At 43.1% G+C, this 24219-nt stretch overlaps 3 protein-coding genes across 6 annotated transcripts in view; 2 read left to right on the forward strand and 1 right to left on the reverse strand.

The window, feature by feature from the left end:
• Positions 1–771: 771 nt before the first annotated feature.
• Positions 772–8252, reverse strand: armh1 (armadillo like helical domain containing 1). 3 transcript variants are annotated; one of them, XM_088598060.1, is made up of 12 exons: positions 8031–8252; positions 7479–7734; positions 6517–6585; positions 5756–5922; positions 4762–4958; positions 4078–4162; positions 3610–3726; positions 2471–2543; positions 2002–2131; positions 1658–1735; positions 1101–1182; positions 772–835 (listed from the first exon to the last, which is right to left on the reverse strand). In XM_088598060.1, the coding sequence occupies exons 2-12, from the start codon at positions 7682–7684 to the stop codon at positions 816–818; spliced, it is 1224 nt and encodes a 407-aa protein (XP_088454186.1). In that variant the 5' UTR covers positions 7685–7734; positions 8031–8252; the 3' UTR covers positions 772–815. The 3 variants fall into 3 exon arrangements, with proteins under 3 accessions (XP_088454186.1, XP_088454187.1, XP_088454185.1); XM_088598061.1 differs by having other exon boundaries at positions 2471–2540; positions 7479–7739; XM_088598059.1 differs by having other exon boundaries at positions 7479–7739.
• A 105-nt stretch (positions 8253–8357) lies between these two features.
• tmem53 (transmembrane protein 53) lies at positions 8358–12086 on the forward strand. Its single transcript, XM_088598062.1, has 3 exons — positions 8358–8604; positions 9156–9259; positions 10177–12086. Exons 1-3 carry the CDS (start codon positions 8550–8552, stop codon positions 10888–10890), a joined length of 873 nt encoding a protein of 290 aa, XP_088454188.1. The 5' UTR covers positions 8358–8549; the 3' UTR covers positions 10891–12086.
• Positions 12087–13110: 1024 nt separating this feature from the next.
• The window catches only part of dmap1 (DNA methyltransferase 1 associated protein 1), a 30527-nt gene continuing 19418 nt past the window's right edge, over positions 13111–24219 (forward strand). Inside the window, exons 1-4 of one of the 2 annotated variants that reach the window (XM_088598072.1) lie at positions 13111–13281; positions 14916–15037; positions 18594–18685; positions 22614–22812. In XM_088598072.1, coding sequence (XP_088454198.1) covers positions 14939–15037; positions 18594–18685; positions 22614–22812 — 390 coding nt within the window. In that variant the 5' untranslated portion in view covers positions 13111–13281; positions 14916–14938. The remainder of the gene's footprint in view (positions 13282–14915; positions 15038–18593; positions 18686–22613; positions 22813–24219) is intronic. The other variant, XM_088598073.1, reaches the window with a different exon arrangement.

Consider the following 24219-nt stretch of genomic DNA (forward strand, 5'->3'; position numbering starts at 1 on the left):
TCAAAAGTTGTATAATTGTCATTTTTTTTTGCACGACTACCATGATGAGGAAAAAAAAAACCCTGCAGGACTAATTTTAACTGATTTTTATACAAGAACCACCGGGACGCAGAAAACAAATAGTCCACATACACATGCTTTGTATCGCACGTCTCACTAAAGATGTTGTCCTGAGCAGTGTATTCAGTTTTTCCCGCAAAACAACTCATTAGGTGGCTTACAGTTGTGCTTAAGTTGTTGTATTTGAAGAAACGCACAGCAAGTATGTGTTACAGAAACGGCAGGAAAGATAAACACTGCAGGGAGAACAATGTTCGTGTGTAAAAATGTCACATAAACTTAATTTATTGATCTAAGGTTTTTCCACTGTACCGGGTAAAGATTCATCAGGGACCAGCCGTTTTATCATAAAAAGAAGTTCATCCAACATGTTAAGATCGCAAAAGTGAATAAAGCAAGGCGTTCACTGAACCATAACATGCCATGAAAGGAAAAATATATTTAAGTTGATGGGACGCTGCATCAAATATGATACTTTAGCGCCTTCTACGGGAAAAATAAAGGCAAAGCCTTTATGATGTACGTCAAGTGTAGATCGGTTTACACGTACAATATTTACTTTTACATGTTTATATATTAGTTATATATTAAATCTTCGCTATATTTATAAAATGAACTGGCGCTCGTTGTTGTGTGATTGTCAACAGGCTGTCATTCCTTTATTTTCAAAGGTATTTTATCTGGAAAGTAAGTTATCCATCAACAGCTGAATGAAGCTTTAACATCCACAATTCTGGTTTATTTAAAACAAACAATTATTCAGGGTCTTCGGAAACTAAAAGAGAAAAGAGGTAACATAATGTTAGTAAAACAAAACAGATTAAAATCAAAGCACTTTAAGTATAGATACATACTTTCCATAAATACAAACACCAGAGAGAGGCAGTAAAAAGCCAACAAAGCCTATGCTCTTTTTATGGTATTTGTAATGCATTTGTAATGCCTCCTGGTATATGTACTAAAGTAATTCACTTCTCATTTAGTTATAGCTAATGGTTTATTTTGTGAAGTCAGTTTTCCCCATAAACAGGCATACTCACCTCCAGAGATATGAACTTTGTTAGATGACAAAATATCTGCTTGAATTTCATCCATCTTCATATATAGAACCTCTGGATTTTCCTAAGATTTACATAAGCATAATACCACTTTACGTTTTGGCACATTCTCTGCAACTCATTTCAATTTAATTAAAATAAAAAATTAAAGGTGGGCTTGAAGAGAACACCCTTTCAGAGGTATACTGGAAAACAAATTCACAAATCTTTGTGAAGATCATACATTTCACAGATGTGTTAAATTATCTCAGTATGGGAAAAGCTGGTCTAACAGAGACATATTCGACTTAGTTTATATTATGGAATTTGTTAGGATGTAGTGAAATATTACCATTTAGAAAGCACTTCAGAGACTGCTCTTGCGGTTCTGTCAAAAAGGCTGTCACACATAGCTGCTGAGAAGCCTAATTCATACAACTATCAGTATCACGCAATTTAGGGACAATTTACAATCCATCACAATTCTGTAAAAATGCTCAAACCAATATGAATGCGTACGTTCATATATGACCAAGAAAAATATAAGAAAACCAACTTACTAAAAACAGTCCAAACAGGGTGTCTCCCATTGCTTTATGTACATGTTCCTCCACAACAGGATAGGTACGGACAAACCACTGCAGAATAAATGAGAAGGTCATTGATTGCAATATCACGGTTACTATGTAGACACTGTAATACTAATAGATACTACTGTAGTATCTAAAGGAACAGGTAAAAGTTCATTCCGTGCTGCAAGGTAAAGAAAAGAAACACTACATTTCAGCTGTGGTGCCTTCTTCAGGCGTTTCAGGGTCAGTGGCTACTTGTGCGCTGGCCCTCTTTCAGGCTCAAGCCGGTGGCGTGTGTGTTTGAGCCATGTGCTTGCAGGGCGAGTGCTGACCTCCAGGGCGAGGCTGGCCTGGCGCTGGCTGTCGGCGTGGCGCTGGTTGCCCACGGCACACAGCAGGTGAGGCACCACTCCGAGGGCGAGCAGCTCCCCTGACAGGGCCGGGCCGGCCTGTGCCAGTGTCCTGCGGGGCAACGTGCCAGTTTCAGAGAGCGGATATTACACAAGTGCAGAAAAACAACACCTATTCCACTGCTTGTGTACACCACTACCACTCTTTCACACAAACATGCTTCCCTGAAATGGTAGCATTTGCTAGAACATCATCTAAATGCGATATGTTTTTAGCATCTTCCTATAATACATTACGCATTAATTAGTAGTTATAGAGTACAATAAGGCTTAACCAGTAACTTATTCCTGTTAATGAAGTTGAGCTATGAGTGCAATAGGCAGAATTAATGATGATGGCGGTTCAATTATTCCATTTAGAAAAAAAACGCTTTGTCACATTTTAACTTACCTTATAGCTTTAGCTGCAGCAGCTTGCTGAACAAACACTGGCAAGGACTCCGGCAAACTTGTCATTTCTGCTGCTGGCAAAATGAGCAACAGTTTCTTTCTCATTTTGTGTCCTGAGTCTTTATGGTTTAGTATCACTGATTAAATTATATTAAATTAGTATCACTGATTAAATACTACTAAATAAATTGATAAAACATGTACGCTTCACGATACACAATATCCCCTAATGTGCTTTTATACCCCTGTCAAAACATAGCTGGGAATAGGTTCTACTTTCCTTCTCTTCTTCCTTTTTCATACACACATCTTATCACATCTTATAACTTCAAGTAAACTACAATACAGTCAGCAGTCCAACAACCCAAAAATATTATTGGTAATTGCACAGTTTTGGTGTTACTTAAAAAGCAAAATAAATAAAACTGAATTAATCTAATGCTTTCAAATATCACAAGACATGTTTGGCAGCTCGATTACATTATGCTCTTTTATTTGCATAAATGGCATAAAAATGGTTGTGTTTTGCATTAACACTGGGGAAAAAAGTCTGTTTTAGAGGATCTGATAGGCCTAGCTATATACGTAGCTTCTAGGAACTCTACCAATGAATACTCCTGAAAATGGGTTATTAAGAATCAAATATGTCAAAAACACATGAGACAGCTTTCAAATTAAAAGAGACAACATGATTATCAAGTCAGAAACTGGTGTGCACATGCAGGGAATTTTATGAAAACCAGTCTATTTCTGGAAGGCAGCACATACAGTCAGACCAGCTGTCTCTCAGTAGGTGACCAAAGTCTGTGGTTACAGCAACCTGGGAACCCTGCTCTTACAGCTGGCCTCCCTGTATGACCACACACAGAATATTCCATAAACAAGGAGGGAGGTTCAGAGAAATGTGTGGTTTTACTGACATCTGGTGGTTGTAAACACAACTTGACCACCTTATCATTAGCACTTATTTCCTGTAGTCATGTACAATTAGAAGACTGTATAAGCTTTGTGCATCAACATGTTAATAGAAACTACAATGCTCGTGCCAAGAATCAGAGGCTTTAAACTTGTTTGATGAAAATCAGTCATTAATATTAGTGTTTACTCATAACGGTCAAAACATAGACCTTATTAAATTACCATTCAGGATCTTCGGTGTTTGGATTCCTTCTTTTGCTGGTTTCAGCAAAGCAACCAAACCTTTCAGAAGAGCTGGTCTGACATCATAGTGTACCAGATCTTGGATCAGCTCAATAGCTGAAACACAGAACTTCCATCACTACTCACAGTACTACTACTCACAGAGAAAGGATATATGAGGCATTAATACTCACGTTTTGAACAATAATTTTTCATCAGTTTAAAAGCGTATTGGTATTTAGCTTTATTAAGTGCATTATGACAAGCTTTATAACTTGAATTATAAATTCCAAATATAAAAACACAATTTCTTTTTGGAAAGTATTATACTCGCTTTCTCTGTGTAACAAATTACTGTACAATAACATCATATAGTTGTTGATTTACCAGGATGATTCTAGAATAATTTAATATTCTGTTTATTTTCTCTTTGAGGATTGCCGGTAAATCTTACTGCTTAATACTTACCCTCATACTGGACTTCAAGATGCAAGGATCTCAATAAATTCAACAAAGGTTCTACAATGCTTGGATGTGCTACCTTCACAATTTCCTAGAAGAAACAAGTGAAGACTGAAAGGCTTGAGTGCAAAATGCTCCTGAAAGTAATATATTTGTATTTTTCATTCTCTTAATTATTTAAATCAAATGATACAACCTAACTATTCACAAATCTTGCTCCCCTTAATTTTGCCACTTTAACAAAATCTAAGAAAAGAACGAAAAGACCAAAGAGGGCATGATTTACATGACAGTATAACAACAATACTCCTAAATTATGTGATTTCTATCCAATTTGAAAAGGGAATAATTCAACTGGTGAACAAAAATGGGCATATTTAAAGAATGTTCCTATAATCAGATTGACTCAAATGAAAGGTTTGCCGAACAATTGTCTTTAGTGCCCACACAGACAGGATACGGGAAGCAATAATACAGGCAGCAGCTGCTCCTACACAGCACTGATGACAATAGCAAATGTGACTGAAATGTTTGCATTGGCCCTTCTTTTGCACCATGTAGTTTTGCGGACGGCGTATAATGAACAAAACAAAATACATTTCAGCATCTTTTTGGAGCTGAGGTGCTGTGCTCTCTCCAGTCGCACAGCCTGCCCCACCAGAGTCTGACTCAGAGCAGCTGCTCTGGTACCTGCACAATGCGGACTGTCTGGAGGGCGAGCTGCTGTGCTTTGGGTGAGGTGCAAGGCAGTAGTGCAATCAGGCCCTTGTACACCTGCTTTTGGTACTTCGGGTTACCCTGGGCCAGGGACTCCAGCAGGCAGTTGGCCTTCTCCTGAGTGTCCTCTGCCTTGGATTTTGCCAGGCACTCAGCTATGGCACGCACACCTTTAATAACCAAAAGACATTTCAGAACCTCGCTTGACTTCTCGTGAGCCTAAAAATCCTGATATTGTGATAGTGAACTCCTTGTTTTGTTCTCATTGAACACAACATCCCCCAAACTGCTTGAGTTTGGTCTCCAGCAATGTACACACTGCTAACTCTTTTTAGCCCCATACAAGTGAAGTGCAAGGAGAAATAATCTCATGGCAGATTGGCAATATTTATTTTTATATTATAGATCCATCCCTGGTTCTGTTGAGCCTGACTCCAGCAGCTTCTACAGGCAGGCCAGACTATTGAATCATCTGTTTATAAAGAAATGCCAAGGAACAACTAAATTTTGATCAACTTAGTAACAATACATTTTAACAGAATATATTAATACCCTTCAGTACCCAGAGTTCCCTCTGATGATTAAGTTACTTGGTTTATTAATCACTAACGTCCGAGTGTTCAGAAACTTTTGTTAAAGGTGATTTAGGGTGATGTATTAGGCTAACTGGATTGAGACTATCAAGTGCCAGAGTTGGCAATCATTCTTTCAATAACTATACAAACCCAGTATAACCTCGTCACACTCTCACACGTGCTTGTATTTTAGGCTATGGGATCAAAATTCTCCCTCCCACCTGACATGCATAATTGATGAAAATGAGTTCTGTAGTTTTCCCCCTGTATTCTAGCCAAAATTAATACAATATGGTATGTTTCAGGTATATATGGATAGAAGGTATGCAAGTCAATCAATTTTTTTTGAAGATATGTCCACTTATCTCTGCTAAACTGAAAACTCTACACACCATAGCTCTCACAGATGAGCTCTTTGTACTTCCTCCCAGCACTCGCAATAATCTGAAGCAGATTAAGAGCCTCGGCTTTGTCCTCTTCCTTTATCTGTGTCTGCCCCAGGATCTCGAGGAGAGTCAAAACACCCCCTACTTCCAAAAATTCGATCAGGTAACGATGACTGTGAGGGGCAAGAATAGACATAAAGGGAGAAGAAAAAAAAGGAAAGGAAAATGGGAAAAAATAACACATTTTAAACATTTAATTTTAAAAGAAATTTAAATTCTTCCTTTTTACAATAAATACAAAAAACGTGTTGGGAGGATACCGAGCAGCTCAATGGGTAAGGATGTTTGCCCAAATGCAGACTGAGTTTTACGATCAAGGGTTCGAGTCCAGGTAATATCATGTCACTAGCAGAGTGTGACTGGGATTCCCCAAAAGCACAATTGGCTGGGAGCCGCTGAGGGTAGATGGCTAGGGACCTTTGTGTCCGAGTAACCCCTGCAGCCTCCTGTGAAGGACGCGCCTCTCCTCCAATCAACACTGTAATTCTTTCAAGGGGGAGGCGGTTCAAGTGATGTTTTAAAAGATGATTGGCTCGAAAGTGGGCGGGTCATAGGAGCCTGCCTGTATTTCCGCATTTTTCCCCATGTGCGGCTGTAGGGTTTGTAGTTGCCACCCGAGACATGAAAAAAAATACTCTTACTACTGACTATGGGCAGGTTTAACTAAAATGCTTGGTGATTCTAAAATTGATAAAATAAATGCTTACTTTCCAGTTGCAGAGAGGAATACGCCAATAGCCTTTAACTGCAAACGTAAATATGTGCCAATCATGTATCTGTGAAAATTCAGGTTAAGGCAGGGGCAATAAATCGTTTTTTTCACCCTTTGCTATCTTTTATTTCCAGTTTGAGATATCCAGCGCGCTGCAACTTTCTATATACTTGCTCAGGTATTTTTAGCCTTTAACGGAGAATACAATGAAAGAATCTGAATTTCATCAGAATGAAAAGGGAAACACGCACCAGACGGGCACAAATCAAAATCTATGTGGAAGTGAGATTTAAACCTATGAACGGGAGGCACTACTTTACCCAAAGAGTTATGGGAGTGTGGAACAAGTAAGCTGCTCAGCCATGTTGTTGAAGCCAATAACCTTTTTTTTCTTTCCAGAAACAGCTGGATGAGATCCTCCAGTCAGGATAGGAGGCGTGTCTTTACACAAAGGATTGTGGGAGTATGGAACAAGTTGCCAGGCCATGTTGTTGAAAGCTGTGCTCTAGCTTCTTTCCAAAAATGGCTGGATGAAACCCTTGGATCCATTAACTATTAAAGCTTTATGGACTGAATTGCTGCCACCTTTTGCTGGGAACTTTTTTAATGCCACTGTTGCCTTACATAAGGCCTTACATAAGGCAACAGTGGCATGTTTTGGCAGAGCGGTGGCTCTGTGGCTAAGGATCTACACCTGTGGCTGGAAGGTTGCTGGTTCAAATCCCACAGCCGGCAGAGGAATCCTACTCTGTTGGGCTCCTGAGCAAGGCCCTTAACCCCAGCTGCTCCAGGGGTGCTGTACAATGGCAGACCCTGCGCTCTAACCTCAGGCTCTCTCCCTATTGGTGTGTCTCATGGAGAGCAAGCTGGGGTATGTGAAAAGATCATTCCTAATGCAAGAAATCATAAAGGGTCAATAAAGTGATGTTATTACTATTATAAAGAGCTAAAGGATACGTCAGCCTCATCCAAGCAGTCAGTCTGGCCAGGAAGAGACTAGCAGCCTGGGCAAACTCCAGTTCCAGCTCAGGGCTGGTCTTCCCTGCATTCTCGTTCAAGAAGCTGATAAGCAGGTGTTTCCGGACGTCCTTGTTGCCCTGGTCCCACTCCTGCAGGAATTCCACCACCTTGCTGACCGCTGTCTGCGCTTTGCTGGAGCTCATCTTTAGTTTTCAGCGGACAGCCAATGTGCCAGGGCGCTCAATCTGTCGTACTGCACTGATACAAGAGGAAGACAAGAGTAGCTGACACAAAACGTGCCTTAACTGAAGCGAAAGGCTCTTAAAAGAAATGTTGCTCTGTTAAGGAATAAGAGATTCTGCGGCCTCAAATATATTATATTGCAAACATATATACAGCTAAGTTTCCGTTTTCAAGGAACGGCCTTTAATTTCAGTTTTGACTTCAGACTGAAAGAAATACCTTTGAAACGTTATACAGTATAATTCCTACCAATGTCCGACAAAAGTGTAATTGGGTAACAATTTTACTTTTAATGTTATACTTTACCCAACTTCCTGAGACTGCAAAAGGCAAAATTAAGGAACCGAGGAAAATACTTTGTAAATCGGGTTACACGCAAAACAGCCAGTCCTCAAATTAATTCAACATTTTCTGGAAAGACTCCACCTCTTCTTTGATTGACATTTGTCGAGCAAATACCCAGCAAGAGCGTCGTGCTGTAACCAATATCAAGCGTGAAGCTGACACAAAAAAAAAAAGCACGGCGTCTCTGCGATCTGTTTGTGAAATACACGGTTGCCAGGAGAAGCTTGCAGTTGCTATGCAGTGACGTCACAGCCAACCGCCACCTGCGCATGTGATTGGCTGATCCGAGTTTCCGGCGACAGTGTAAAAAAAAAAACCGGGGGGTGGTTTTGTAACGTTTTGCAGTGTAAACACTGGGATCATACGTTTGTGACGAGAAGTTGGGGGGTCTTGTTGACAAGCAGATTAAAGATAATAGTTTGTATAGTATCATTACTGCTAAATAAGTAACAATAGACGAGGGGGTTAAACGGTGACAGCATGGGAGATGTCGGCTTAGATTATAACATTGTTTTCCCCGAGCCGCACGTTTCAGGTGAGTAGGAGTCGGTCAATAACATTGAAACGCAGAAGTGATGTATTTAGTAGTCCTTCCTCCCGTCTGTAGCTAACAAGGATTGTTGCTGACACCGTTTTCCCGAATGAAGTGTACCGTGACGATATCATTGACGTTGTGTCGAACAGCCGTTGGTCAGTGGCTGCAGACAGTGTTTGATCGGGACATGTACACATAGCAGGCCTCTACAAAACCAGAGCGCCGCCCTGAGCGAAGAGCGAGTAAATTTTACAACAAATAACGCTGTAACACTGAATCGCAGATGGACCACCGACCCTCCTCTCAATATCCAGAATATTCAAATAGAAATTAATTTTGTAGTCTTATTTCCAGGTTAATAGAAACAGAGTTGTTTTGGGTATTTCAGACTACCTTAACCTAACAAAGTTTAGTTTTTAAAATAAACTACATAAAAGAAGTAAATGGAACAAATCAGAAAAGCCAATCGCTTTCCGTAAACTGTCGTCAGAAGTCAGTCTGCTTTTAGTTTGTTTTATATTTTATGTGCTTTAACTGCTTTCTTCCTCTAGAAAAACACTGGTATGGGCAGAAGGAGCCAGTCGTGATCTTGCTGGGCTGGGCAGGTTGCAATGATAAACACCTAGCAAAATACAGCTCCATTTATAATGAACAGGTCAGTGCTGAAAAAGAAAGACGACAATAATATGAGAGGAGTTTATTGCCAAAAATACTGTACAAGTATGTTAGAAGTCTTATTTGCCACCAATCTCTCAGGACATACACAGTACAGCAGACACCACCACACAATGTAGACAGTACATTATAGCAATGTACATAATACATCACGACAGTGTGTACAGTCACCATAAACACCCAGAACATTAAATACATGGTAGTGAACAATAAATATGTGGCAGCGAATAAAAAATACATTGGAGTTCAAGTCAAAAGTGCATAGTGCAGAGGTGCATTGAGTTCTGACGCATTGCACAGTTAGCTGTTAAGGATGCGCACTGCAGTAAGATAGAAGCTGTTCTTAAGCCTAGTGGTCTGTGCTTTAACAGTGCGGTACCGCTGGCCAGAGCGCAGGGGGAGGACAGTTTGTGGCTGGGATGGTTGGGATCCTGTAGCCTGAATGATGGATTGGGCTGTACTGCAGCCGCGGATGGTGCGAATCAGTTGATGTTAAATCACGTCCTATAAATCCTCTGTACCATTGCTACACCCCTTTGCAGAGCATCTTCGTCACCCATGGTAGTATTGCTGTACCATACAGGACACTTTCTGTGGTGCTGTGGTAAAAGTTCATGAGTAGCTGCTTCCCCATACTGCATTTGTTCAGGCTCCGTAGAAGGTGGAGATGCTGCTGTGCCCTTTTCAGACTGGCTACAGTGATGTGAGACCAAGCCAAGTTTGTGGAGATCTGCTGAGACCGAGGAACCTGAAGCAGATGACAGTTTCCACGGTTGTGCCCTTAGTGCTGACCTTAGTGTGACTCCCTGTGGGTGTCCTTAAGTCCAGACCTGCGGGACGTCTCCTTTCCGCCAGGTGGTTCATCCTCCTAACCCTTTCCCGTTTTCACCATTTCAGGGTTGCATCACGATACGCTACACTGCGCCGTGGAAAGCTGTGTTCTTCTCTGAGCTTTTCGGCAGCAAGGAGCTCTCCTCCACCGCTCGGAAGCTCCTGGACCTGCTGTTCGATTACGAGGTGGAGAAGAGCCCCATTCTCTTCCACGTGTTCAGCAACGGGGGGTTCATGCTGTACCGCTACATCGTGGAGCTCTTGCACAGCCACAGCCAGCTGTGCACCCTGAGGGTGGTGGGCACGGTTGTGGACAGCGCCCCAGGGAACCGGAACCTGACGGGCTCTCTCCGGGCCCTGCAGGCCACCCTGGGGCCGCGGACCAACGTGGTGGTCCGGTGCGTGCTCCTGGTGCTGTTCGCCTGCGCCGTGGTGGTGCTGCGGATCGTGCTGTACCCCCTGACCAGGCACATCCACAGGAGCCACTACGACGCCATGCTGGAGGACCCCTCGGGCTGGCCGCAGCTCTTCCTGTACTCCCGGGCCGACGCGGTCATCGCCCCCGGAGACGTGGAGGCCATGGCCCGGGCGCGGCGGCGGCGGGGGGGCGTCCGGGCGGAGAGCGTCGACTTCGCCACCTCGGGCCACGTGTGCCACTTCCGCGCCTTCCCGGAGGAGTACTCCGGCCGGTGCCTGGCGTTCCTGCGCAGCTGCCTGCGGAGCGAGGAGGAAGCCCCCGGGAAGAGGCGTCCCGCCGTCCCCGCCGACACCTCCTCCTGAGGGGAAACGCCGTTTTTTTTTAAAAACAAATCCAATCATAGGCCTTGGAAAAATGAGCTACTGTTGGGGGGGGGGTGGGAATGCCTGGCATGAAGTTTTACATTCCTGGGTACTAGCGTAGAATGCTGCTTCAGCAGGACGGTCCAAAGACGCAGAAAATAGAAATAAGCTGTTCGGGGAAAAAATGTCGAACGTCAGTGTTCAACAGACGATTCCTGAAGGAATTCAGTTCTGTGGAAGTCGGCACATTACAAGCTGTGCTTGAGCAATATTCGCAAGACCACCATTCTCAGGTCCAGGGGAATACCGCAGCCTTAAATAAAAGGCTCGCCTCTCTAGTTTTAATACTTTTAGCTGTGGTGTAGGAAAAATGCTCGTGCAGCACCCGAAATATTTTCGCCAGGCGAGATTCCTGTGCCTTCCCCGTGCCATCTTTCCCAAACAAACGTATCGATGTGCACTTTGTTCACAAACTGAAGGTCTGAGTTTTTATTTTGGCAGACATTTTTAAAGGAGACTTTTGTACAGACATACCAAAGACCTTATCGACTGTGAAGTGTTTGGAATTTAGCCAGTCTGAGAGTGTAGCGTTCTAGTGTCTCGCTACAACATTTCGTGTGACAGGATTGCTTTCATCTGTAGATGCACATAAGATACGTGAAGGTTGCGTCTTCTTTCCTCTTCTCCGCCATTCATAGGCTGTCACCCTCAACCACGAGGGGTAGCCTAGTATAAAAATTAGTTTAAGAGTGTTCTGAATCCTTAAAATAGGTGAAGTTCATGGTAGACAACAAATGAGTTGAGATTAAATAATACCCTGTTAGTGCAGTTGTTTCTCATATTTCCCTTAGAAAATGGGCAGGTGTGTAATAGCCATATCTGCTGCAGTATTTTAAATAGAAAGGCTCCTTCCTCACATTTGTATAAAAAAATCCAGAGCTTTAGTTTGAAGTCTATACAAAATTAATAATGTATGAGAGGCAATTCACTTTTTTTTTAATGTGAGATTTACACTGTTAAAAATATTAATCATTTTTCTGATAATACACATAAAAGGAAAAAGAATGTATCACCAGGAAAAATAAGTTTTCCGTTATTGAATTTGTGGAAAATCATATTGTTAATGTATATCAATATAGACAAAGGTTCTCAGTACTTTGCTTGTAATTTGGACCAATATAAAAAATAAGAAACAATACCATGCTGTAAGCTACTTGATTCTGTCTTGTTACTGTGTTGATGTTCATATATTGTAAGATTGCTTCCAGTGTGTCTGCATGTGAGTATACTGGTTTGCTTTTCCATATGACATTTCTAATGTGTTCACATTGTTTGTGATTTTGACATTTGTGCCTTTGTGCTTAATGCTGTATTGTTAACTAATTGCACACCAGAAATGTTTGCCTTACAAATTGAATTAAAGTTTTTTTTAAAAAAAATCTAGAGCTTGTTTAGTATCACAGAAAAATGATCTAATGAAATTCTCACATTTAAAGTGACTTTCTTTCCTGCCAACAATGACAGTCATTACATTATATGTTACAAATGTGCAGAAACTAAGTACAATACTTGATTTGTGAATTTGTTTATATTTACACTAATATTGTAAGCTATAAAATATGCCTTTTTGTCACAAGTTCATGGACTGCTTAAAATATTGTTAATATTTAAAATAAACTATAGAATATCACCATAAAAAACTAGCTACACAATTTATAATATTAACAGTATAATATATATATTAACAGTAATATTCTAATTGATTTCAGAAACTCAAAGCACCATTCAATGCCACCTGTAATACAAATACATATAATGTAGTACAAATAGATCTTTAAATAGGTTTAAAAAATGTTGACACTATACAGTCCTTAAAGGAGTGTGGTAATGAGTTCTAGAGATACTGCATAGGAGACAGCTGTATCGCCCATTCTGAGGAACAGTCTTCGGCAGAGCAAATCTCATATTAAGGACTGGACTGTACTTAGTAGTTCAGGTGGGTAGCTGCGTTAGCATGTGTAGGCTGCAAAGGAACAAGTAATAGGTTTATTCCATGCTGAAAAGAGAAGAAAGAAAGCACAACGTTTCGCCGTGGAGCCTTCTTCAGGTGTGAGAAAGACAGGGCAGTAAGTCTAGATCAGAATAGAATTTCTTAGAATCCACCATCACTATTCAACATTCCTCGCTTTTAGGAAGTGTCGCCACCCGATGCATTCTGGGAACTGTAGTCCAGTGTTTAAACAACTACGACAACCAGAATTCAACTGGTACTCGTTGCTTTTAAGGGAGAATAAAGGTTGTAACAAGCGAAACAGAATAATTGCGTTTTGGGACAATTTTTCCTTTTTTTTTTGTAAAGGAAAGGAGTCGTGCTGTTTACACACCAAGAAGGTAAATTCTCTGTTTATGATCTGTAAACGGTACATTTCATATCGTGTTTTTTATTTTAATCGTTTTCTGTAGAGGCCTACAAATGTTTGAATCCCCGGTCTTTTCTATAGGTCTTGCCTGTTCTCCGAGCCCTTATTTTAAAATGGGGTTTTGCTTTTTTCTTATCCGAGTGATTCTGCGTATTGTAAGAAATGTCTTACGTTTAGGTTGTACGTACAATTAATCTGAAGGAAGAATAATGTTTTGAACACCGTTCATTTGGTTTCTGCCGTAGTGGACGTTTTTAGTCGAGGATGGACTTTTAAAACATCAGTGCTCATATGATCCCCATTTTAACCAAAAACAAAGTGAACGATTACCATAGACATTGTTGCTGTTAACTTCAGTAATATTGTAAAGGGAACTAGCAAGCTAAAAGATACAGTGCAAGTGCTGTCTGACCAAATTCACTGTTGGGTTATATACTGTTAGGATTTGCTGATCTCAAACTATCAGTCACATTGTTTCAAAAATTAAACAAAATCTTCTTCGACGTTACTCCGCGAATACAAGTCTCAATACCATTTGTTGATACCAAGTGTGAATGTAATGGATTTGTCTCTTAAAGAGATCCTAATGTGGAAACCTTTTCATTACCCCTGAAAGGCAATAGTTGTTTAGTAAGTGGCCATCTTCCAGTATAACCCAACACGTCCAGTACTTTAGCCACTAATTCTTAATTAATTGCTGATATACTTATTTGTATATTTGTAAGAGGGTTCAGGATATTCCAATACCTTATTATAGCAACCCAGTCCTTGAAATCATAACCTGGATAAAATACCTGAACATTCTTCTGCCAGCAAGATTATCATCGGTTATCCTGCGTGGTGACACACTCTCTGGCAGGTTGAGCTGGTGTTGTCCTGAGGGGGAACCTTGCTTGGTATACTCTACATGTGCGCTTGTGCATTTCTGTCCAGTGCACCCGATACCAGTACATGTGTTGGTGCATGTACTTCATTATCCAGCAGCAATATCACCCTGCAACTCGCAACTGGCAGCCCACTGAAGCTCAGCAGGTGTGAGCCTGGTCAGTACCTGGATGGGAGACCTCCTGGGAAAAACTAAGGTTGCTGCTGGAAGAGGTGTTAGTGGGGCCAGCAGGGGGCGCTCACCCTGCGGTCCATGTGGGTCCTAATGCCCCAGTGTAGTGACGGGGACACTGTACTGTAAACAGGCGCCGTCCTTTGGATGAGACGTAAAACAGAGGTCCTGACTCTCTGTGGTCATTAAAAATCCCAGGGTGCTTCTCGAAAAGAGTAACCCCGGCGTCCTGGCCAAATTTCCCATTGGCCCTTACCAATCATGGCCTCCTAATAATCCCCATCTATGAATTGGCTACATTACTCTGCTCTCCTCCCCACTGATCGCTGATGTGTGGTGAGCGTTCTGGCGCACTATGGCTGCCGTCGCATCATCCAGGTGGGGCTGCACACTGGTGGTGGTGGAGGGGATCCCCATTACCTGTAAAGCTTTGAGTGGAGTGCCCAGAAAGTGTCAGCAATTATTATTATTATTACTTGTCCATCTCGTGATGTTGAAATAGATGCATGTGTAGTCTGAAGAAGTATCCTCTCCTGTACTATCCTCAGGTTGAGATCCAGCTCTGTTGAGGATGGCGACGGGTGCAGATGTCCGGGATATCCTGGAGCTGGGCGGTGGGGACACGGACACGGGGACGATCAGTAAGAAGGACATCATTAATTCAGACAAGGTGAGGCATGTCTTTAGCTTGCTCCGTGCTCCGGTTCAAGATGGGTGTTGACAAACCTCTTCTGGTGCCAAGAGCTGCCGGAGTTAAAGGACAATTCGGCTCCAGATCTCTCCTGTGCTGGATACCTGTCTGGAAATGTGATCTACGATGCGCCAGTGGTCACACTGCGCTGAAGGAGACTTGGACCCCCCTATAAATGGGCTGTCCTGACAAGTAGTTGAAACGCCGTAGTGATGCAAATGAACAAGTAACAGGTTTATTTCAACGCTGAAGAGGACAAAACCAACGTTCTGGCTGTGAAGCCTTCTTCAGGTGTGAAGACAAGTAGTGCTGCCCAGTACAGCATGCTCTTCCTCTTCCAGGCTTTCAGAATCTTCTGTCTGGTCTCGGTTGGTTCAGTGAGATAACCTGAATGCGTCCGTTACCTTTCTGAAAGCAAAGGACTTTGAAAGTCCTTGCAAGACTTGAACGTGTTCTTCAGAAGAGCTTAATGAGGCTTGGACAAGAATTAAATCATTGCATTCTTTTGCGGGTTTTAGAAGTTGACTGGAGTTGTTTCTTTATTTCCTTCGAATTAGTTATTTTACTCCAGGGAGTATTCATTGAGTAAATGAATAAGCGTGTTGAAATGAATAATGTCGGTCCGTAACTCCCAGATTCAGACCGGATGTACAGAATGTGTAATGCACCTATCTGCTCATCTAGAAAAGGTCTGTAGTGTTGTAGGTATATGACATTTTTACACTCTTTATGTTTGCAGCAGAAAATCGAGTACGTCACACTTGCCACATCTAGTAGAGACTGTGATAAGCAACATTTGAAACATCTGTACATTCATTTTCAAACCACTTCATCCAGTTCGGGGTCATTTGAAAGCCTGAACCAGTTCAGGCAAGCGATGGGCCCAAGGCAGGTTACACCCTGGGCGCCTGTCCATCGCAGCACTTGAAACTTTTGAAAGATAAACTTACGGCCAGAAATGATTTGCAGTGTTTCCATAAAAATCTGTTTGAGTTATGACAACCGACTAGAAAGGAGAAATTGCTTCTGTGACTTGTTCTACAAGTTCAAGTTCAAGTTTATTGTCATTACACTCATATACATGGTATATGGTATAACGAAATGGTATTTAGCTAGCTCTCGGACATAAGTAGTACAAAGAAAAAAAAACACAACAACAACAATATAATTGTGTAGCAAAAGAAAGACAGAGACAGCAGGCAGTGTGCAAAAAACAACAACAACAGGCAATGTTCAAAAAACAACAACAGGCAATGTGCAAAACAACAAAAAGGTAACAGGTTATGTGCAAAAATATGCATCAACAGAATAAAATAAAGGGATAGAAATTCTGGGGAGTGAGCTTTTGACATGAATGGTAGAGGTAGATTTTCAATGTGTGTTTGGGTTTTTGGTAAGAAAGAAAGGAAGAAGGCACTGTGAGGTTCAGATCATAGGTGAGAGGTGAGGTGAGAGTGAGAGAGGCTGGGAATTTAACAGTTTGATAGTGCGGGGGTAAAAACTGTCTCTGAGTCTGGTAGTCCGGGCCCGAATGCTCCGGTACCGTTTTCCAGATGGTAGCAGATCATAAAGTCTGTAGCTGATAGTACAATAGCACTATCAAAGTTTTATTCTAAAACACTCATGGCCAGCACAGATTCTTGGCCACTAGCGCTGTTGCCTGATACTGTAGCTCTCAGGCACAGAACTTGGTCCTGAACTGGGCCACCTTCTCTGTGGAGTCTAGCGTGCTCTCTCGTGCTCACGCGCAACACAAGCAGTCATGTGTTCTTAGTCCCTTGCTCCAGAGTGCTGTGATCCTCACCAGGACAAGAAGCTTTCAGATAAAGGCCGGATGGATGGCACATTCTCATCTTTGTAGCTTTGTGTAAACACTAGCTTGTAAACAATTCTGGAAACACAGTAATAACAGCTGTGCTTATTCATAATATCAACTGGCTGTATATTTTTTTTCCAGTGTTTGGTAGTCATTTTGCATCCTTTAAAACAATTTACAATGAGTTGTCAAAGCAGATTTGAGACAGGGGCCAAGGGTAATTAATCCCTGCACTGTGCTGACGGCCACTAAAGTAATTTTGTAACAGTGAAAGATGGACTTCTTACTTTTGTGTGCTAGCAAAGAGGACCTTTTCTATTACTCACAGCATTGATAGAATAATCTGTACTGTAAATAACAGTTTCTGCTTGTCTCAAGCAGACGGTTCACCTCTAGACAGACAAATCCGGCCCTTGCCTGCTCCCAGAGACAACCATTGTGTGGGTAGCAGGGCTTTAGATTGGTAGGAGCTTGAAAGGAATGATGCTTAGCGAGCGTCTCGGAGAGTCACATTTGACATTTGGGAGCAGATCATTGCCATTTGTGTCTCCACAAAGGCTCAGTCTGGTACTTCATATATCATTTTAGAGAGAGCCTTTTGCAAAGAAGAAAAAAAACAGTTTACAAATTCGTGCAGACAGCTGAACATGACTTATTGTCGTGCACATCCTGCTCCTATTGTTTTTCCTGTTGAGTTGCCAGGCTGTCATTTTGAGTTACATTAGAATAGGTTGCTGCCACTACACAGGTCATCACAGGTAACCCAGGCAGCTGGTATCCAGTATCCTGTAACAGGGAGGACTGTGTGGCTGTAAAAATAAAAGTGGATACAGATTATATGGAAACCCGTTCTACTTGGATTCTTTTATTTTCCCTATTTTTTTTTTTGGCCTTTACTTTCATGAAGTTCATTACATGGTACTTTACAGAAGGCTTAATGTACTGGACTGCAAAATGTGTCCCAAAAGACTGCAATCGTAGCGGATGAGCTGCTCAAGGCAGATGAAGAATATTAAAGTTCTGCCTCTTCAAGTCTTTGCTATCAATTACTTACTAAAGCATTTATAAACTATTTTAACTACCTATCTAAGACATGTCAAAACTGTAGATCTCTTAATCAGTACTCATTTAGTTTTTAAATTTAGTGGCGTGCTTAGGGACACAGGCAGTGTAAATGTCTTGAAAAGTGAGGAAGATTTTGTCGTAGCTTGTGTTCCAGACAACACAGAGATGTCTGTTACTGCAATAATTTTATCCTGTGACAATTGTTGCATTTGGTTTTACTCCTGATTACCATTTTTGCACATTTGTTATTGCTACCCTTATGCTTAAATAATTGATTAGATTTTTCTTTTCAGAATAAGATCATTCTACAACTGCAGAATCCTTTTTTACTTTGGAAATGCCCTTTTAAATAATGCCAGTCTCGCTGCTGAAATCTTAAAGATGAGGAATCCAGACCAGAACTGCATCCAGAATAGTCTCTGTCGTGTTTTTGGTAGTTTTATTGAATTGGATTATGCTCTCTATAAAAACTTTGAAGATAAAGATGATTGTCTGAAATCCATGTCATCACTAAATGGCCAACAATTAGAGTGTCTGGCTCAACAAGCTTTTAAATTTGAGGTGTTGTGGTTGATAGTCGCATTGTTTCTTTTCTTCTGTATCTCTAACCAGAAACATGTCATTTTTGGATGTTTTGTTTTTTTTCCTCTTTAGAAAAAGTCAAAGAAATCAACTGAAACTCTGACGTTTAAAAGGCCAGAGGGGATGCACAGAGAGGTCTACGCGCTGCTGTATTCAGATAAAAAGTATGGATATTCCTCTTTTGGTTTCTGCTATATTGAAACGCTGAAAAGAAACGAAGGAGTACATTTGTAAAGTTTGGAGTTATATTTTCGATGTGCATTTATGGTGCCTTGCAAAAGTCAGAGAGCAGGAGGTGCTTCTTTACACAAAGGGTTGTGGGTGTGTGGAACGAGGCAAAAAAAAGTCCAGTGGTCACAGCTGGAGATCTTCAGTGTCTGTGGAACTTGGGTCCCCATGTCACCTAATCAACATCTAGACAGGACATCCATGCCGAAAGGCTATTTAGAAGTGTTGCCGGAAGAAGGCCCTTACTGACGACAAGAACCATTGTTTTCTCATGCATGTTACCTCTGCTTTAAGGGAGCAGGATTTCATTTCAGATTTAATTTTGTTTTATTTTTTTTAAAAGGGGATCCAATAATTTTGACGCGTTTTTGAGAAAAAAAAACCTATTATTCATTTAAAAAAGGTTTGTTTTCAAATATTTGTGTTACAGTAAAAGCCTATAGTTTTCTCATTTTTGGTGAGCATAACATATAGCTCATTATCTGTGCTGTTTCTTATATACAGCTTTTTTTTGTTTGTCTTTATCCTGGGTGCCATTAATTCTTGGGCACGCTGTATATGACCTTATTTAGCGGGTGAAGCTGATCACGCCAGACTGGCTGTTCCTTTTGCTGCTCTGGGTGTTTTTGAGTCCTCATCTTTATTTAAGCGTATTTTAATTTTGAGATTCATGAGGATATCGGGTCCAGGGTGCCTTTTGTTGGCCAGTTAAGCCCTGGATCTCAAAATTCCCTGTTCAAGGGGGATAAGAAGCCGTCTGACTTATGTAACCATTACTGTGGTTAAAAACTAGGCAGGAGATGAATATAGAAATACTCCCTGTAGTACACACACATGCAAGCAACTGCAATGTTTCCTTTCATTTGGGAAACTGCAGGGAAGGTGCTGACATTAAAAGCCCGAGCTGCTTTCAGAAAGGGTCTAGGTGTGTAACACCTGCTGTGAACGGCTTCGAAATAAACTGCGGGGAACATTCTCCAGCAACATGTCTTCCTTTTTATTTCCTAGTGATGACAGGGAAATTGCTCAGTAGCACTGAAAACAAAGCAGGTTACTGAAGCTACCGAAATGGTTTGAATCTGAATAACAAAACCACCCAGGAAGCCTGAATTTTGTCTCTTCGTCCTCTCTAGGTGCTTGCATCTTCCACAGAAATTGCTGCTGCCTCTCTGCTAACTTTTTGCGAAACTGTCTTAAGCTTATTTAACTTTAGTTTGTGTCTTGATTTCCTCTACTGCTTCATCTTTGTTTTTTTTTTTCTCATGTTGATTCGTTATACGTCTGTCACCTTGTGCCGTATTTCATAGGCTCTGTGGCTTGGGGCATGAGGGCAAAGGGGGACTGGGGTCAGTAATTGACAGGGTTTCTGACTTGACTTGTGTATGAAGATTAAATAAAAGCGTGTTAAGAAGACAGGGGTGTGAAATGTGTATGAACATGAAATAAGATAGATAATACTTTATTAATCCCCTAGGGAAATTGATGTGTTACAGCAGTCCAGCCGAAGACAAGCAAAAACAGACATCAGAATAGTTATAAAACAAAAGACAACAAAATAAATAAAGAAATAAATACATAGGTGTGTATGTGATGATCATAATCACTGTAAAAACAATAAAATATGTGCATAGGTTTATACAGACTGATTGTCGAAAAAAGTACAATGGAGCAAACATGCTGTCCATAGACGAGCAAATGAAGGGCTAACAGTCCTAGCCTAGGACAGCGTTATACACCCTGACAGCCGCCGGGAGGAAAAGACCTGCGGAAACGTTCCCTTGAACACCGTAGCTGGGGCAGTCTGTTGCTAATGTGCTCCGCTGCCCAGTAACAGTCCCATGAAGCGGATGAGAGGTGTTGTTCATGATGGCTGTGCGCTTGTTCAGCATTCTCCTCTCAGCCACCACCTCCATGGGGTCAAGGCTCATCCCCAGCACAGTGCCAGCCTTCTTGATAAGTTTATTAAGCCTATTTGCATCTTTTGTCATGATGCTGCTGCCCCAGCACACCACAGCGTAGAAGATGGCCGCCGCCACCACTGGTTCATAAAACCCGTGTAGCAGTGTTCCACACACACCAAAGGACCTGAAGATGGGGGGTGGGGGGTGTGAAAAGTGTGGAAAGATGAGAGCGTGTTCAGAAGACAGGGGGTGGGGGGTGTGGAAAGATGAGGGCGTGTTCAGAAGACGGGGGGCGGGGGGTGTGGAAAGATGAGGGCGTGTTCAGAAGACGGGGGGCGGGGTGTGTGGAAAGATGAGGGTGTGTTCAGAAGACGGGGGGTGGGGGGGGTGAAAAGATGAGGGTGTGTTCAGAAGACGGGGGGTGGGGGGTGTGGAAAGATGAGGGCGTGTTCAGAAGACGGGGGGTGGGGGGTGTGAAAAGATGAGGGCGTGTTCAGAAGATGGGGGGTGGGGGGTTTGAAAAGATGAGGGCGTGTTCAGAAGACAGGGGTGTGGAAAGATGAGGGCGTGTTCAGGAGATGGGGGGTGGGGGGTGTGGAAAGATGAGGGCGTATTCAGGAGACGGGGGTGTGTGAAAAGTGTGGACCGATGAGGGCGTGTTCAGAAGACGGAGGGTGGGGGGTGTGGAAAGATGAGGGCGTGTTCAGGAGACGGGGGTGTGTGAAAAGTGTGGACCGATGAGGGCGTGTTCAGAAGACGGGGGGTGGGGGGTGTGGAAAGATGAGGGCGTGTTCAGAAGACGGGTGTGGAAAGATGAGGGCGTGTTCAGGAGACGGGGGGTGGGGGGTGTGGAAAGATGAGGGCGTGTTCAGGAGACGGGGGGTGGGGTGTGTGGAAAGATGAGGGCGTGTTCAGGAGACGGGGGTGTGTGAAAAGTGTGGACCGATGAGGGCGTGTTCAGAAGACGGAGGGTGGGGGGTGTGGAAAGATGAGGGCGTGTTCAGGAGACGGGGGTGTGTGAAAAGTGTGGACCGATGAGGGCGTGTTCAGAAGACGAAGGGTGGGGGGTGTGGAAAGATGAGGGCGTGTTCAGGAGACGGGGGTGTGTGAAAAGTGTGGACCGATGAGGGCGTGTTCAGAAGACGGGGGGTGGGGGGTGTGGAAAGATGAGGGCGTGTTCAGGAGACGGGGGTGTGTGAAAAGTGTGGACCGATGAGGGCGTGTTCAGAAGACGGGGGGTGGGGGGTGTGGAAAGATGAGGGCGTGTTCAGGAGACGGTGGTGTGTGAAAAGTGTGGACCGATGAGGGCGTGTTCAGAAGACGGGGGGTGGGGGGTGTGGAAAGATGAGGGCGTGTTCAGGAGACGGCGGTGTGTGAAAAGTGTGGACCGATGAGGGCGTGTTCAGAAGACGAAGGGTAGGGGGTGTGGAAAGATGAGGGCGTGTTCAGGAGACGGGGGTGTGTGAAAAGTGTGGACCGATGAGGGCGTGTTCAGAAGACGGGGGGTGGGGGGTGTGGAAAGATGAGGGCGTGTTCAGGAGACGGGGGTGTGTGAAAAGTGTGGACCGATGAGGGCGTGTTCAGAAGACGGGGGGTGGGGGGTGTGGAAAGATGAGGGCGTGTTCAGGAGACGGGGGTGTGTGAAAAGTGTGGACCGATGAGGGCGTGTTCAGAAGACGGGGGGTGGGGGTTGTGGAAAGATGAGGGCGTGTTCAGGAGACGGGGGTGTGTGAAAAGTGTGGACCGATGAGGGCGTGTTCAGAAGACGGGGGGTGGGGGGTGTGGAAAGATGAGGGCGTGTTCAGGAGACGGCGGTGTGTGAAAAGTGTGGACCAATGAGGGCGTGTTCAGAAGACGAGGGGTGGGGGGTGTGGAAAGATGGGGGTGTGTTCAGGAGACGGCGGTGTGTGAAAAGTGTGGACCGATGAGGGCGTGTTCAGAAATGGTCTTGTCCGTCTGTCAGCAGGGATGCTCCTCCCTTGCTGCCCAGCGATACGGCGCAGGGCTACCGCACGGTCAAGGCCAAGCTGGGCTGTAAGAAGGTGCGGCCGTGGAAGTGGATGCCCTTTACGAACCCCGCCAGGAGGGACGGGGCTATATTCTACCACTGGAGGCGCATGGCGGAGGAGGGCAAGGACTACCCCTTCGCCCGCTTCAACAAGGTCAGTGAAGCGCCACCGGCAGAGGTTTCTGTGGCGATGAGAGTTGGGTTTGCTCTAGTCTCGGTGAGCTGGAATGTAATGGCAGCCGTGGCTGGCGGGCCTGGTGATGTTTTGGATGCCTTGTTGCCTTGTTCGAGCCCAGGGACCGGCTAGCTGGCTACATCTTCAAGATGCTCGGCTCTGCAAGGCTCCCAAGCTTGTTTGCACTGTTTGTTTTTTTCTCATCACCCATTTTGTTCATGGCACCTTTCAGTGGGAGGTGTGAAATGAAAGTGCACAGGCTGGGCTTTCTGTAAGGAAGCTGAATGGTTCTGGGCAGATAAGTAGTCCAATGGCATGATTGTGGTATGCAGTACGGAGTTTTTGTACTAGCGTGATGCAAAAACTTCTGATTTTGCCACAGTGCTCTAAACTAGGTATGTTTTATGGAATAAAATTGTTGAAATCATTTGGTCTCTCACCATTCTAAAGATGCACTGTATTGCACATTGTACGCCAGCCATAATATATCGGCAACTATTCCCAAATTTAAAAAATATATAAGCTTATACTGACAGGGCTGAAAATGTGTTTTGTTTCACAATAATATCTTGTTACTAAACTATTACCCATCAACAGTGTAGGATATAAGTTACAACAATTTACTCCTGTTAACCAGCCTTCTTCTTTAGCTCACCCAAACCGTATTAAGAGTTCTTGAAAGCAAACCCCCTAAAATTGATAGTTAACTATGTGTGGTCCATAGATTTTAAGTGTCAACTGCTGGGCAGCAACCAGGTATGAAAATATCATTTCTTGAGACCCATCTTTTACCTTCACCAGTCAGACAGACGGAGGCAGATATCAATGTTGTCGCTTTGAATAATCAGTACGTTGCTTTTCCCGTCGGCAGTTTGACATTTTACGGCGCAACGTAGAGCATGACTCTTTAAATAGAGTATAAAACTCGAGGTTGTGGATTGTAATCGTATGTTACAGTAGGGACATAAAACCATGCAACGACCAAGGGTTTCTCCGATGTGCTGCACACATTTAGGGAATTTGTGAAATGCCAGGTTTCACAATCTTAATGTAAGACGTAGAAAATGTCTCTGTCTGATGGAGGAGGATGTACAGTATGGTTCTTTACTTTCTTGGTGGGGCCAATGGAGGAGAACACAAGCTTACGTTCTGAGCAAGTGGCATTTTGTGAACTGCTGCCTAGCTCACGCTTGTTAAATATAAGAAAAGTCCATTTTTTCCCCCCCTTAAAATGAAACCTTGCATTGGAGGCTTTGAGAAACGCTGCCAGGCGGTGTCCTGTTTTGTGTTGTGCCTGCTGCTCTTGTCACTGTTTCACTTCATAGGAATAGCCAGTGTGTCTTTGTAAGTGTTTTTCTGTCTGAGCATCGGATATTTAAGTTGTTA

This window comes from Lepisosteus platostomus, chromosome 11 (genome assembly GCF_059453375.1).
Source record: "Lepisosteus platostomus isolate fLepPlt1 chromosome 11, fLepPlt1.hap1, whole genome shotgun sequence".
Taxonomy (NCBI): Eukaryota; Metazoa; Chordata; class Actinopteri; order Semionotiformes; family Lepisosteidae; genus Lepisosteus; species Lepisosteus platostomus.

Bases quoted from the DNA above. Each gene is read 5' to 3' on its own strand.
- tmem53 (XM_088598062.1), top strand. From the start codon at position 8,550: ATGGGAGATGTCGGCTTAGATTATAACATTGTTTTCCCCGAGCCGCAC. The intron at 8,605-9,155 runs GTGAGTAGGAGT...TTCTTCCTCTAG, and splicing joins CCCCGAGCCGCACGTTTCAG to AAAAACACTGGTATGGGCAG. The intron at 9,260-10,176 runs GTCAGTGCTGAA...TCACCATTTCAG, and splicing joins GCTCCATTTATAATGAACAG to GGTTGCATCACGATACGCTA.
- armh1 (XM_088598060.1), bottom strand. From the start codon at position 7,684: ATGAGCTCCAGCAAAGCGCAGACAGCGGTCAGCAAGGTGGTGGAATTC. The intron at 5,923-6,516 runs GTAAGCATTTAT...TGCCCCTCACAG, and splicing joins TTCCTCTCTGCAACTGGAAA to TCATCGTTACCTGATCGAAT. The intron at 2,132-2,470 runs GTAAGTTAAAAT...GTTGCCCCGCAG, and splicing joins GCTGCAGCTAAAGCTATAAG to GACACTGGCACAGGCCGGCC.